This window comes from Rissa tridactyla, chromosome 10, assembly GCF_028500815.1.
Source record: "Rissa tridactyla isolate bRisTri1 chromosome 10, bRisTri1.patW.cur.20221130, whole genome shotgun sequence".
In the NCBI taxonomy this organism is placed as follows: domain Eukaryota; kingdom Metazoa; phylum Chordata; class Aves; order Charadriiformes; family Laridae; genus Rissa; species Rissa tridactyla.
This window is the reverse complement of record NC_071475.1, coordinates 24,158,192-24,173,048: the sequence shown is the minus strand read 5'-3', so window position 1 is coordinate 24,173,048 and position 14,857 is coordinate 24,158,192. Positions and strand designations below refer to the sequence as shown.

Genomic DNA, 14,857 nt, shown 5'->3' with positions numbered 1-14,857 from the left:
CAGAAGTAACTGTGGTTAATCTTTGCCTGCAGGTTTGTAACACGGGGGATAAGATGGTGGAGTGCCAGCTTGAAACACACAATCACAAAATGGTGACTTTTAAGTTCGATTTGGATGGGGACGCGCCAGAGGAAATTGCTACTTACATGGTAAGATTCGGCGATGCGGCTGCCCGCAGTCTCTGAATGCACCAAGTTGCTTCAGGCAACACGTTCTCACGTGCGCTTGTTGACCGAGCTGACTGGTAGCCATGGAATGGGGCATTAATTGAAACGTTACTGTTTTCCTCTTTATTTTGGTGTGGCCTTATAGGTAGAGAATGAATTCATCTTGCAGAGTGAAAAAGAGACATTTATTGAACAAATGAAAGATATTATTGATAAAGCAGAAGATATGCTCAGTGAAGATACAGAAGGAGAACGAAGTTCTGATCAGGGAACGAGTCCCCAACAAGATACCGATAGGCTGGAAATGAACGAGGTAAGAAATGTTAAATAAAGATTTCTGATTTGATTCCTTTTTCTTAACAACCAGTTACTGTAAACTAGTTTTACGTGCTGTATTAGGTGAAAAAAAAAATAAAAATTTGTAGCTAGAAAAACAATGCTTTTATTCCATTAAGGCTTACTACGTGAGTGCTCCTTGGAATGATGCTCCTCTTGCATTGATACGAGACGGCTAATTCTTCAATTGTTTTCATTTAATTTTTTCAACAGGAGAAGCGGCAGTCTCAGATGAAGACACCCGTGTATCAACAAAATGGTAACTGTGCCTTTGAATACAAACTTCATCTCAGGCTTTAAGGGAGGGATGAGTTTATGCAGAAGTTTGCTAGATTCAGGAGGAAAGCTACCAGTTGCCGGTGGTTGGAGATACATCTAGAAATATGGGTAAACAGTGGTCCCTGCTGCCGGCAGCCTGGAAGATGGCAGGGCTAACCTGCATGAGCCTAACACCTGGGGACGTTTAGGGAAGCCCCGAATTCCACCCGCTGATCATCAGCGGTGGAAAAGTCAAGCCGGTACGGGCGAGCATACTCTTTTCACAACAATAATTAACGTTTGCAAGAGAAAGCTAAAAGATTGTCTTTGCGTTGGTAATGTAATTGAAATTTCGAACTCAGAAGTTTTCACCTACTTTGGTATCGGCGGGGGGCAGATCTTGGCCTTCTGAACACAATCGTTTCTTACGGGTTTTACAGACAAACGGAATAGGAAGGGAATTGGCCCTTGACTCCCTCCGTAATGCGCGCTGGTGGGAAAAAATGAAACCTCTGCTGAAAGAACCATCATTTTCAAAATTCTTGTTACTGCATGTCTATTTGTTCCGTGCTGCCGGGGGAAGAAGGATAATTTAAAACTTCTTTGACAAGTGCAAAAACTGGGAATCCTCCAAACTAGGCTTTCTGCTCAAAAGATCTGCTTTATTTTTTGCCAGTAAATGTCATGTAATGTCAGTACACCTTTTTTAACATAACATTTGTATTTCTACTAATGAAAGTCACAAAGTGTGTATAGTTCTGGTTTGCCATTTACATATGCCAGGCTTTGAGATAAGATGTGGAAGGAAATATTAGCTAGAAAACTTCCAACATGGAAAAGTTAAGCTGCATAAACCTTACAAAGTGAACAGATTTTTCATCGTGAGAAAACTGTCCACAGTACCGTTAATAAAATTTTCCTGTCTGTAACTATCACCCTTCTAAAAGTATTGAACACTTGAAAATAATTTTTCAAGTAACTTAAAATATGTGGCAGAATTGGGAGGAGTCACTGTCTCCCTTCCAGAAGGGATGAGAATCGAATTAGGAGCCGTTGATTTAATCTTGGCTAGTACTGCAGAAGTTCTGGTTTTCTCTCTAAACATAGAAATTAAGGCTAGGTTTTGACAGATGATCTGGAATGAACGGAAACTATTGTGTTTACTTTTTATTTTCTTGTCATCTCTAGTTTTGCATACTGGAAAAAGGTGGTTTATTATATGTCCTGTTGTGGAAAACCCTACTACTGATGCACCAGAATTTTCTCCACCGGTACCTCAGAGTACACAGCAGTCTGAAGGGCCAGGTATTTACAAACTTCATAGAAAACGTTTTCTTCTCTGAAGCTGCTGTGTCATCTCTCTTCTGTTCTCACCTGTTTTAATTGGGGTTGCTTCACTTCATTTAGTTGGAGGACGAAAATGATGAATTTTGTTAAGTCACGTGTTTAAGTGTATTCCTGGTATTGAATCAAATTAGGAATGTTTATTTGAGTTTCAGGAAGGTCTCAGTATTTTAACTCTGCCTTACGCTGTAAGGTAGGTAAGTTGTAGTCACTGCTGTTACAGAACCGCAGACTGGCAGGGGTGGGAAGGGCCCTCTGGAGATGATCGCGTCCAACCCCCTGCCAGAGCAGGGTCACCCAGAGCAGGTGGCACAGGAACGCGTCCAGGCGGGGTTGGGATGTCTCCAGAGACGGAGACTCCCCCACCTCTCTGGGCAGCCTGTGCCAGGGCTCTGCCACCCTCACAGCAAAGAAGTTCCTCCTCAGGTTTAGGTGGAACTTCCCATGCTCAAGTTTGTGCCCGTTACCTCTTGTCCTGTCCCTGGGCACCACTGAAAAGAGTTTGAGCCCTTCCTCTTGACACCCGCCCTTTAGCTATTGCTGAGCATTGATGAGACCCCCTCTCAGTCTTCTCTTCTCCAGGCTGAACAGACTCAGGTCTCTCAGCCTCTTCTCATCAGAGAGATGCTCCAGTTCCCTCATCATCTTTGTAGCCTCTGCTGGACTGTCCGGTAGTTCCATGTCTTTATGGAACTGGGGAGCCCAGAACTCCACTGTTCTAATAAGCAGTGTCTTTTCAGTGAAATTTTCTTGCATAACCTGCAATTTTAGGTTCTGATTTGACTCGTATAACAGTTATTTTCTCAAAGGAAGCACTAATGGGTTACAACTAGATGTGGTTATCACTGCAGCTGGCCAGGAGGTTTTGCAGTGACTTTCTTTCTTTCCAGGTGGCTCATTAAAAACTTTCCTGATGTTTGTGCTCTTTCTAGACCTGGAACAGTCGGATGATCAGCAGGTGAGCTCTGCCGTGATGGATCCGCCTGGTCTCTTAGCTGGTCAGCAGCCTCCCCTGCAAGCGGGGGTCTGTGACAGCCCCATTGGAGCCTCTCCCTCTTTGGCGCAAGTTCCTGCTGCCGCATCTTCCGCCGGCTTACCGAGCCAGGCCGAGTTTCCAGCTCCAGCGCTCCCGGGATCTGCTCCAAATACCCTGGAGCCGGTGGCTGCTAATGGGGGTCAGTATTCTCCACGGAAGGCGGCGATGCCCGCCCCACCGGGTGCTCCTGCCCCCCGCGCCGCCATGCTGGAGGAGCCATCCGAGGCCGCCCCGGCTCCCCCGCGCCGCCAGCCGCAGGCCGACGAGGGCACGTGTGTCCCTGACGTGGAGATAGCGTGTTGCAGCGTTGGGCCGCACCAGTCCATCCCAGCAGAGCTCTGCCCGCTCCCCGTGCTCCCGGACGCCATTGTTTTGGAGCGGCAGCCTGCGGCCCAGGTCCCCCACCTGCCCGAGGCCGGCCAGCCCGGCATGGTGCAGCACTCCTTCGTGAGCCAGGCCTTCCCCCCGGCCGATCCGCTGGCTCTGGCGGGCTCTCAGCTCCAGAGCCCCACTCAGGCGGCGGTGGCCGCGTCCCAGCCGCAGGCCGTGCTGTCCCAGGCGCAGCCCGCGGCCTGCCCTGGCGTGGGCATCAGCCTGCTGCAGCCCAGCACCGCCGAGTCCGACGGAGAGGGACCGCCCCGGGTGGACTTCGTTGACAACACGATAAAAAGCCTTGATGAGAAACTGCGCAACTTGCTTTACCAGGAGTACGTTCCTACTTCTTCTGCATCAGCAGGGACTCCGGACACCTCTGTCCCGTTAGAACAGGGCGACAGTGAATTTAACTTGCCACCTTTTCCCGAAGATCAAGTTCCCACGCTGGCGTTGGATTTGAGAGAACCCGGCCATAGTGCTGCGGATACAGGCCAGGAGGTGAAAGCTGCTGCCGAGGCCCAGCCGGTGCCACCCGTACCCTCTGAGATGTGCCCCTACCCAACGCGGGTGAGTCCAGCCACAACTCTGCCCTTTACACCCCCAAATCCAGCTGCTGGCGACAGCAGCACAGCCCAGAACCAGCGACCCTGTGGTGGGACGTGTACAGATTTCTCGCTTCTCCAAATATTTTACACTCTGCTCAGGGGCATATTACCTTCTGGCTGTTGACTGCTTTCCAGTGTGAAAGTTCTCTCAGATTTTGACTTTGTCAGCTGCATACCAACTCACTTTACATAAATGCTTGTTAGTGAAAGACAAATTTTTCCTTTGGGTTTAAAAGCGATATCTTAATTCATTTTCCTCCTCACGTGTCTTGTTTCCAAAGCAGGCAGAAATGTGGTAATTTTTTTTTCTGGTTCAAGAGTGTAGAACACAAGGGGTATAGTCATTCAAGTGCTGATGCTTCAGTAGGGATTTTTTTCATTTATATATAAATTGATAGCAGTGATCAAGCCTACCTTCCAAGTCAGTCTGAATAAAACAAACACTTTGGGAGCCTTTGCTTTGTTCAAGTGCTGCAGTTAAAGGCAGACACTCCGTAGGTCAAAGCTTGCTCTGCTTCCAGTAATGATTTCTTTTGTCTTCCCCTGAACTTGGCAGAGCAAGACTTCACTGGGAAGCGTCTAAGGAAAGCTGGAGCAGGTGCTCTGGGCGCTCTTTACTCGGTGTCTCAGTTGTGCGCCTGCGCTGCATTCTTTCAGATAAAATCATGTTTATTAAATTCAATAGATTCGCAGCACTTGCTGCTAGAAGATCAGCGTATATCTTGCTTGAAAAGTAGCATTTCTGGAGGTAATTCCATCACGCTAGCAGGGATGATGAGGCTGTGCTGGGTAGTGTCAGCTGGATGAACTCTGTCAACTGCTTCAAAGATGTTACAGGAAAGACGGCTGCACTTGAGGAACTCTTTAGAGCATATTGTTTAAAATAAATTACTTTCTACAGCAGATGAAATTCTCTCTCTGTGAAAGGTGTTGTGTCTCTCCAGTAATTCGAATTTGTCCCATTAAAATCTGTGCCAGTAAGAAAAGAGAGACGTAGAATTTCTGAAGACAGACACACAGATGAAGAATGTACAGCCTGGCTGGAAAAGCAAACCAGAACAAAAACCCAAACTGATATGTATAACTTTTACTATATATATAATATAAAATATACTATAAATATAATAAATAAAATACATATAAATATAATAAATAAAATACTTTTAAAATATAGTCTATATATAATTTTTATCCTGTTTTTAGTAACTTAGGCTGCAGTTCCCTCTTTGACGCTGCCACCGCTTTTTTAATTCCAAGGGAGGAAAAAAAATGGAGGAGTTGAAGGAAAAGCTAGGCGGCCACCTCCACAGACACCATAAAATAGTTTAATATTGCACAATAGCGTGAAGGCAGAGAGGGAGAGAAGAGGGAAGGAGAATGCGTTGCCTTTCTGCCCTGTGCGCACGACTGAAATTCTTTTTCTTTTTACTTTTTACCGAATGTTCGAAAAGTCGGAGGTCACTGGCATCGGGGCTCGTTCCTCAGAAGCGAGAGGTGGGTCAGCAAGCAGAAAAGGTAATGCACCTTTCGGTGATGAACGGCAGTGATGCAGCTGTACTTGTGTGTGGTCCTCTGCTCCGGCGTCCCCTCGCTGCTCACCCTTCTGGTTACCTGCAGAGAATGCCCAGCGCAGGGCATTTCTCATCCTATTTGTAATACAACTAATATTAAACATCTCACTTCTGGCAAGCTTCCTAGAAAGAAACTGCCTCCGTAAATATGTAATACGTGTCTGTGGTGTAGGTATGGGGCATTCACATGGAAGGCCACGTTCCCAATAATAAATTCCCAGTGCCCTTAAAATGTCCGTTGGATTTTCTGGGTTTCCTAAAAATGTGTTGCCAAAAATAACATGCTTGAGGGTGCACCCTTGGGGGGAAGCCTGTAAGATTTTCAACGAAGTCCCATGGAGAACTGGTAAAGAGTACTTCTCTTCAGGTACTTGTAGATAGAATGGCACTTTCCGTAATGACATAGTAGGAACCATGGTGAGAAACTGGGTATTTATTGCACTCCATTTAGCTGTCTTGGAAGTCATGAGAAGTTTTAAGGGCCGAAGAACCCAAAACTGCTCCTGCTGTCATGGGTTGGGTTGGGGAGGGTTTATAATATATATTTTTTTGAGATTGTCGTGGCAAAGCTGGCTACCAGGGTTGTGCAGCAGCGTAGATCGTTCTTGTCCCGGTGGACGTGGATCGTCCACTGCTCCTAGGTCAGTGCGAGAGGGGAAAGCTGTAGGTGGGTAGCCTGCGTTCATCTGCTCGCCACGGAGGAGGGTGTGCAAGTGGAGTGTAGCACTGGTCGTAAAATTGATGAATCTTAGATACCATCAAGCAGTGATGTATTTCACCATTTCAGAGCTACGTAGTGACAGATTTTTGCCTTATGTTCACTCTGTGCGAAGTGCCGTTAAGAAAGCAGCAGTCTGCTTGCCTTTATTGGTTTAACTTCCAAACCAGTTTCCCGGTTGTGAAATAATCGTGTCTTGATTACCGCCACTGATATTTTGCTTCTTGTGTGCTTCTGTGGGCCAAGTGGCCATCTCTGGAGCTTATAATTTCCACTTCCAGCGATGTGCGCTGAATTTCTCAGGCACTTTTAACTGTCGGTGTCAGTATCTGTCAAGTGAACGGTGTGAAATACCTGTCCATCTGTGGTCAACTGCAGCATTTTGTGTGCATGAGTAGCCGAGACAATTACTTCTTTGAGACATCAAGAACACGCTAGTAATGCAGGCCCAATGTACCGCGCAGGTTTCATTCTTCTGGTTTTCTCCCTAAAAATTTTCAACTGGTTAATGAAATTCCACACTCCTATTGGTATTTGAATTCCCTAAATCAATAGATTGAAGAGAATACCTGCCGGCAAAACATTTTATATTGTCATTGATATTGCCTCCCCTAATTTTGTATTACAAAAATGGGATATTTAAATTATTCTTCCGTGCTACGTTTTATCACACTTCAGTTTAACGCAGTTAACACGCTAGCTTTTACTATACTAAAGCATTCCAAAAGTGACTTATTTTTTTTTCCAACTTGTAAAACAGGTTCAGCTGCCAGCATCACTTCAGCTCCTGCCGCTACAGCAAAAGGCCTCCTTCAGGTGAGCCGAAACCGGGAGCCGTTTTATACTTGATAGGTACAGCTACTTTCAAAACTAATCTCCATTATTTTCGCCAGGTTGCACCTACATCGTCACGCATAACTAAACAGATGGAAACTTCTAAAAGGAGCGAGAAGGCAAAGCCTGTGACTTCGTCGGCACACACAGATAGTGTAACACAGATATCTACAGCAGATGGGGTGATAAATAACCTTCAAAGGGATGACTCTCTAGACTCTGGTTCCTATGGAAAACAGGCTGAACCTCATGATAGCGGTACACCAGCCAAAACTATTGGCAGGTTTTCAGTAATCAGCACGCAAGATGAATTAACTTTAACAGCGCCACACTGCTTAAGGTTCTCGGCACCCCCAGATGTCTATTTGGATGAGCTCCCTTCCAGCCCTGACCTGAAGACGGCTGTCCGACGGGTGCAGACAGCCTCTTCCGTTGATGTCCTCTGTGACCAGGGTTCGAGTGATTCTGCCGATGAGCCTTTCCATCGGCAGCCGGCGGCTGCTGCCCAGCTCTCCCCCCCGAGCAGCAGCGCAGCCACTGACTTAATTAAAAAAGCAGCTGCTTTCCTGCAAAGATCTGGCAAAGCTAGCTCGCCAGGCCTCGATTCACCTAACGGGCAAGGAACAAAAATTCCCACCATCAACATAACGTCTTTCCACTCGCAGTCGTCGTACATGAGCAGCGACAACGACTCGGAATTTGAAGATGCAGATATGAAGAAAGAATTGCAGAACCTGAGAGAAAAGTACGTCGGGTTTGCAAACAGCGCTAGGGAAGCTTGTGTTCAGATACCTGGGCAGCGTCTCTGCATATGATGAGCCAATATGTGGTTTTCATCGCTGTAATGAGTAAACAGGTTCTGGGCAAATTGGGCATCGCCCGGACCTTTCCCCAAATGTCACACTGCATCCTTTTAGGCGTCACTTTATTTAATTCCATTTAGAAGAATAATTCAATAATAACTTTTTTAAACATCAAAACACGTCTGCTGGGATGTCCGGTTTCCGTACCGAAAAGCTATGTCGATACAGCAGCGAACAAGAGCACCTGTGGTGCACGTGACAGGAGGTTCCCGCGTGGACGCTACTTAAGGCAGCATAAAAATAATCTGGATGCCTGTGTAGACAGCTGCCACAGTGTTCTCTCGGTGCCCTTCTCTGCAGGGGTGATGCAGACTATGGGGCCTACAGACCCATCCCTGTTCCCAGACTCACTTTTATGGTAGATAACTGAGCATCCGTTAGGCAGGCAGGACCCTCGCTCTGCCTCCCGTCGGGTCTCTCATCAAGCCACTGGTCCAGTCTCAGCGGGAGGCTGGGTGAGGCTGGCAGGAGCCCATCGTGCTGCCAGTCCTGAGAGCTACCTCCTTTAAGTTTGAATATTTTCTTTCTTTCCTGGCAGGTGATGGGTAAAAACTAGTATTAGATGCCAGTTTAACCAAATGCTAAACTTTATGGTATAATGGTTTTACCAAATACAGATGATGCATCTTTTTAAAACAGCAGTACCTTTAAGCTGCCTTCATGGCATCGTGAAATCCGCATTATGAATAAGGTAATGATTCATGTACTAATGGAATTTTTATGGGAAGCGGTTTTGCCTTTCCTCATGTTGAACTCCTCCAAACTGATGTACGTGCCTTGAGACTTAACTCTTTTGAAAACCACTGGTTTGAAGAGATAAATTCTGGAATAGTTTGGAGTTCCTGTCAGATCTCACGTCAAAATCCGTTGGTTTTACTGAGGATGTTGAATTCTGTCTTATAAGTGAATATTTGAGAAGTCAGTCACCACGTTTGCTGGGTAGATTGCTAAAACTTCACATACTTTTGGATGAGCAGTTGATTGTTTTATAACCAAAGACTGTTTTGTTTCTTTTTTTGTAACTAATTATGCTGTCAAGATGTGATGCTTTTTCAACTACATCGCTAGCAGAGTTCTCTATTTATTTTTTTTTTTATGTTTAGGCATATGAAAGAAATTGCTGAACTGCAGACTCAGCAGAAGAACGAGATAGAGGCACTGTATATTCGTTTAGGGAAGCCCCTTCCTCCCAACCTGGGGTTCCTGCACTCAGCCCCACCAAGCGGCCGTCGCCGAAGAACCAGCAAAAATAAATTGAAAGGTGGAAAACTATTAAACCCTCTGGTCCAGCAGCTCAGGAGTGGAACGTCAGGCACAAGTAGGTACACCCAGCTGCTTTCGATATGCCTGTTGTTGGTGTCAGGTGTGGTTCTGCTGTGCGATTGCATGCACTGCAGGAAAGGCACTTTAATTTTGATTGGTTTTAATACTATGACTCAAGTTTGCGTGCTGCGAGCTGGTTTTGAAGCGGGGCATCCTTTGGGACAGGCTTATTACAGCTGGCCATGCAGACCTCTCTGCATCGGTTACAACGCTTGGCGGAGAAACAATATTCCGCTTTCATTTGGAGTCCAGCCTGGTTACATTTTCTCATCCTTTCTCCAAATGCAATTTATTGATGTTTGTATTCACTTCTTAGGGGCTGTTACCCGCTATTGATTATGTGCTATCTTTTGTTGACGCTGTTTATTTTTTTCCTACAAGGTACCGTATAAATAAGATTGGATTGCATTTGCTCCCCCAAAGGATGGGAGGTAAAAACAGTTATAAAAGTGTGATGGATGCTTTGACCATCTGAAATAGTTTGAGATTTTTCAAACAGTAGCACAGTCTTGAGTCATCGGAAAATATGAAGATATGATTCAGCTGGGAAATGTTGGTATACACCAGTACCTATTTCTTTGGCAAAATGTAGAATAGAATGTGAATAATTTTTCTTCAACTTATAGGTCACGCTGTTATTTAGAGGAGCAGCAGCACTTCCAGCATTAACCCTGTATTTCAAACTCGGTAGCTCTTGTTTTCAGAGATACTGCATCATACATCCACTTTGAGTTTCATTGCATCAATCTTCATTACAGACAGAGAGTTTTGGAGGTTTTTGCTTTTAATTAAGGATTTCAACTGAGATAGGAAAAGCAAAGCTATTCAGAGGCAAGATGTTCTGTGATCCATCGTGAATCTCAGTGTTCTTGCCTGTGGGAACGGAAGCCATGCTCAGTGCTTTATCCCTCTGTAGCTGCTGCTTGGCTGGCACGCAGAGGTTTTACTTCCTTTCCTTGTGATGGTATGTTCTCAGTGTCCGATATCCTTGGCCCAGTCAGTTTCCAGTTTGTTCTTGGGTTCTCTCTAGCCATTTTTCCCCCCGTCTCTTCACAAAACCCTCATCTGCCTCCGCTCACGGATCTTGGCTCATATCAGTATGCTACCCTAGTCCAAAGAATTTAAGCTTATTTCTGCATAAAACGCCCCAGTTCTCCTTTTTTTTTTTTCTTTTCCTGTCACCTTCAGTTGGAGAACAGAAATCTGCTCAGTCAGAGTGCCGCCTGGCTGCGTGCTTTCCTGCATACGTTTCTTCTGTGATATTTTCCAGTTTTTTGAGGCACTGTGTACAATTCACATTATCTTCGAGAATCTGTATTCGTGCCTGAGTCTTCTCAGCCTTGACTATGTAGGTTCCTCATTTTTTGGCCTTCCTAGGTCCTTTCTCGGGGACCAAGGGCAGGCAGTTTCTAAGACGGTTACTGATATCATTGTCATTTCCACGGTTAGATGCTTTTGCTGATAAATCCATGGAACAAATGATTACAAAGACATTCTGGTGGTAAGGCCTCTTTACCTGGGATATCCATTTAGGTAGATATATAGATACAGATACTTATATATAGACATGTATTTATGTATATATAGATAGCTATAAATTTGTATTTATTTTTATTTCTTTTTATTTTAACTTTTTATTTCTCTCCATTCGCTTCCTTTCACCTTTCGTGTTTGAGAGCAAACCTACATGTTCTGCACAGTTATCCCATGCATTCATCCTCCTACTCGGGCACTTCTGCAGCTCTCGCTTTATCTCAGCAGTCCTCCGTCATAGAGTCATAGAATCATAGGGTTGGAAGGGCCCTCTGGGGATCATCTAGTCCAACCCCCTGCCAGAGCAGGGTCACCCAGAGCAGGTGGCACAGGAACGCATCCAGGTGGGGTTGGAATGTCTCCAGAGACGGAGACTCCCCCACCTCTCTGGGCAGCCTGTGCCAGGGCTCTGCCACCCTCACAGCAAAGAAGTTCCTCCTCAGGTTTAGGTGGAACATCCCATGGTCAAGTTTGTGCCCGTTACCTCTTGTCCTGTCCCCGGGCACCACTGAAAAGAGCCTGGCCCCATCCTCCTGACACCCACCCTTTCAGTATTTATCAGTGTTGATAAGATCCCCCCTCAGTTGTCTTTTTTCCAGACTGAAGAGACCCAAATCCCTCAGCCTTTCTTCATCAGAGAGGTGTTCCAGTCCCCTCAGCATCTTGGTAGCCCTTTGCTGTCCCCTCTCCAGCAGTTCCCTGTCCCTCTTGACCCGGGGAGCCCAGAACTGGACACAGCGCTCCAGACGTGGCCTCCCCAGGGCAGAGCAGAGGGGGAGGATGACCTCCCTCCACCTGCTGGCCACACTCTTCTTAATGCCCCCCAGGATGCCATCGGCCTTCTTGGCCATGAGGGCCCATCGCTGGCTCATGGTCACCCTGTTGTCCCCCAGGACTCCCAGGTCTCTTTCCACCGAGCTGTTCTCCAGCAGGTCCCCCCCAACCTGTCCTGGTGCAGGGGGTTATTCCTCCCCAGGTGCAGCACCCTACACTTGCCCTGGTTGAATTTCCTCCTCCTTGGGAGGTCCTGGCTCCAGCCTTTCTGAAAAATGCAGAAAATAATAAAAATGAAGCCTGCACCGTAAGCTTCTTGGAGAAACTGGATTTGCCGTTGCATGTGTTTTGTTCGTTTGCTCTTTCAGGTAATCTTTCAGACTCTAAAGACTCACCCCACAAAGAAACAGCTAAACCTCAGTCTGGATCTCCCGAAGCAGCAGCAGTAACCTCCCCTGCCCTGGCCACCTTCGGGAAGGCTGTTCAGACGCAGCAGCCGTGCTCCGTCAAAGCCTCCTTGTCTTCTGACATCTGCTCCGGCTTAGGCCCTGAAGGAGGAGACGCCAACGCAAGCTCTGGCCAAGGTGATTTTTTTCATACCGGCTGTTCGGCATGTCTTCCAGCACATGCTAAAATTAGTTCGCTTCCCTTATGCTTGAACTTTTTAGGAGTGGATTTCACTTCTAGTGATATAGGAACAGGAACCTTTGGCAATCCAAACTGCTGGCTTACCTTTTAAAAAGATGGTTGCAGTGTTGTCAGAAGAACAAAAGTAAAGTATCTTAGCAAGTGTTAAGAGTAAACAGCCGAGAAGGCATGCTGATTTTTAGGAAGTAAATACCTTTTATTTTTGCCGGCAGTGGCTTTATACTGACACCTTTTCTGGAGTCTGTCTTATAGATTTCTGAGGAAAAAGAAAGGAAAACAAAAAAAGATATAGAAGGATGGGAGATTGCCTCCCTTGGTTCATTTTGGGCTTCTTTTTTTTTAGCCCCTTGATACTTGTAGACCCAGAATTCCTCATTCTAAACCACTAAACTATCTTGAGTGTGAGGGCGGGGGGGAAAACCGAAAAGGAAAAGAAAAAAGAAAAGCAAAACCAGAGAACCAAGTTATGTCTCCTTTATCTAAGGGGTTAACTTTGTGCATGATTCTGGAGTCCCAGCTAAATGACTGTCGATTGGCTGTGTTCCCCCGTCCCGACCTCTGGTACTTCTGTGTATTGCACACCTCCGTAGGCTTTGACTGATCTTGTTGCCATGCATATTGGAAGTTATAACGATGATTAAAATACCTTCCTCTCATTGCACATCCTGCCAAACTAATCTACAAAATATCTATCTGTTCTCTTCTGCTGTTATTGCATCCTTTGTGTACGGTCAATTAACTTACTCCTCTTTGGCAAAGTTAAAATGGAGATGTGGATGTTTAACTAACAAAGCTGATTTGACTGATGGTATAGGACATCTGATCACAGCTACTTGTACTTTATAAGTGTCTTTGTTTTCTTCCCTTTATATTCATTTGCAGGCTGGACGGTTTTCCACCAAACGTCTGAGAGAGTGACCTATAAATCTAGTAGCAAACCTCGTACCAGATTCCTCAGTGGACCTGTGTCTTTGTCCATCTGTTTGTATTTGTTCTTTTGTATTTTATCACAGTCCATCTTTCTTTTACCCCCTTTTTCCAGTTCCATATTTTATATCTCTAATATGTTTGGCAGGATGCCCCTTTTTCTGAACCATCTTTTCTTTCTTTTTATCTTTCTTTTGAGTAATCATCATGAACACACCTTATTTATATTAATTTTTCATATGAAAGCTTTTTTTGCACTGCTTTTGGCTCGTGCCTGGGCACCAAAAGCATGTGTGGAAGATCTCATCATTTATTATATAGCCTTATGGTAAATTTTACCCTGGACTTATCAAAGCTTTTGTACTTTGTGATTTATGTTGAAATAATTTCATTTGCAATGTGGCAAATATACATGTCTGCTGTCCCGGTTCCAGCGACAACAAAAAGAAATCCGTCCTTCTGTAGACGAATGGTCTCTTTCACACATGTTTGGACTATGAAGACATGCATGTAGCAAGCTGATACAATACTAGAAGGTCACTGGAGGGTATAACTTCCATACAAGGGCTGTATTAACACGATATACAGTACTGTTTATATCCACTCTGTTTTCTTTGATTTTTTTTCCCCGCTCTTTGCATGTGGAAATGCTGAGACAATAGTGCTCCAGCTAGTTCTTTCAAAATCTGCTTTCTAGGTGGGTTTCCCCCGTGCATTCACTTTAATGGCTTTAAGTGAGCAATTTTTTATGTACTCGTAAGCGGCAGGAAGATCTGGTTACTCCGAGGGAGAGTACCATCAACTTTTTGTGTAAGCTGATCTGGCTGAAGCGCTTGACTCAGTTTATTTTCTTATGACCTTATGTGACCTCAGAGATGAAGTCAATTAGCAGTTCACCAAAGCAGAAATAAGTAAAAAGCAATATCAGATTTTCAGATGATACTTTGAAATGGATTGCTAGGAACTAGTATTTTTGGTTTCAAAGAATTGTGCACCTGCTATTTGTACCCTATTTGTATGACTTCTAAAGTGATTGGCAATTCAACCAAATGATATCAAGCTATTTAATTAAAAAATTAAGAGCTTTTTACCCAATCGTACATGCTGCTTTTTAGGCAAACGGATTTTGCTTGTACAATAAAGATATGTTGTGCTGAACAGGTACTATAGGCCACTTACACATAACATTAGAAAGGCTGATAATGTTCGTGAGAAAGTGTTTGGTTAACGAACTGTTCGTTTGCACTAATATCAGATCTCCTATTGGAGTTCCACGTTGCTTATCGTTATCCCAGTGGTACAGATCAAAGGCACAAGACCACTCAAATACACGCCTCCTAACTTTATGAATAAACAATCTTTTTAAAAATAATCTTGATTTTTTTTTTGTTTGTTTTGTTTGAGGTCCCTGAAAGTCCAAGCACCCAGGTTCTCAAAAACTGACGCTTACTGCTCGCCATGCTGAACTTATTATCATGCAAGTTTTTAATGACTATTGAAGTCATGAGACAATTTTGCATTCCGAGATATTTTTATTTATTTTTT

The 14,857-nt window shown here is 44.9% G+C and overlaps 1 protein-coding gene across 12 annotated transcripts in view; it reads left to right on the top strand.

Moving 5' to 3' along the window:
• Nucleotides 1-14,857, top strand: part of WNK2 (WNK lysine deficient protein kinase 2) — a 122,597-nt gene that overhangs the window by 83,781 nt on the left and 23,959 nt on the right. For 9 of the 12 annotated variants that reach the window (XM_054216814.1, XM_054216817.1, XM_054216816.1 and 6 more), the window contains 11 exons: nt 33-149; nt 313-480; nt 717-762; nt 1,950-2,066; nt 3,038-4,083; nt 5,573-5,636; nt 7,171-7,226; nt 7,304-7,989; nt 9,211-9,425; nt 12,106-12,321; nt 13,268-13,366. In XM_054216814.1, coding sequence (XP_054072789.1) covers nt 33-149; nt 313-480; nt 717-762; nt 1,950-2,066; nt 3,038-4,083; nt 5,573-5,636; nt 7,171-7,226; nt 7,304-7,989; nt 9,211-9,425; nt 12,106-12,321; nt 13,268-13,366 — 2,830 coding nt within the window. The remainder of the gene's footprint in view (nt 1-32; nt 150-312; nt 481-716; nt 763-1,949; nt 2,067-3,037; nt 4,084-5,572; nt 5,637-7,170; nt 7,227-7,303; nt 7,990-9,210; nt 9,426-12,105; nt 12,322-13,267; nt 13,367-14,857) is intronic. The other 3 variants (XM_054216812.1, XM_054216811.1, XM_054216810.1) reach the window with 2 other exon arrangements.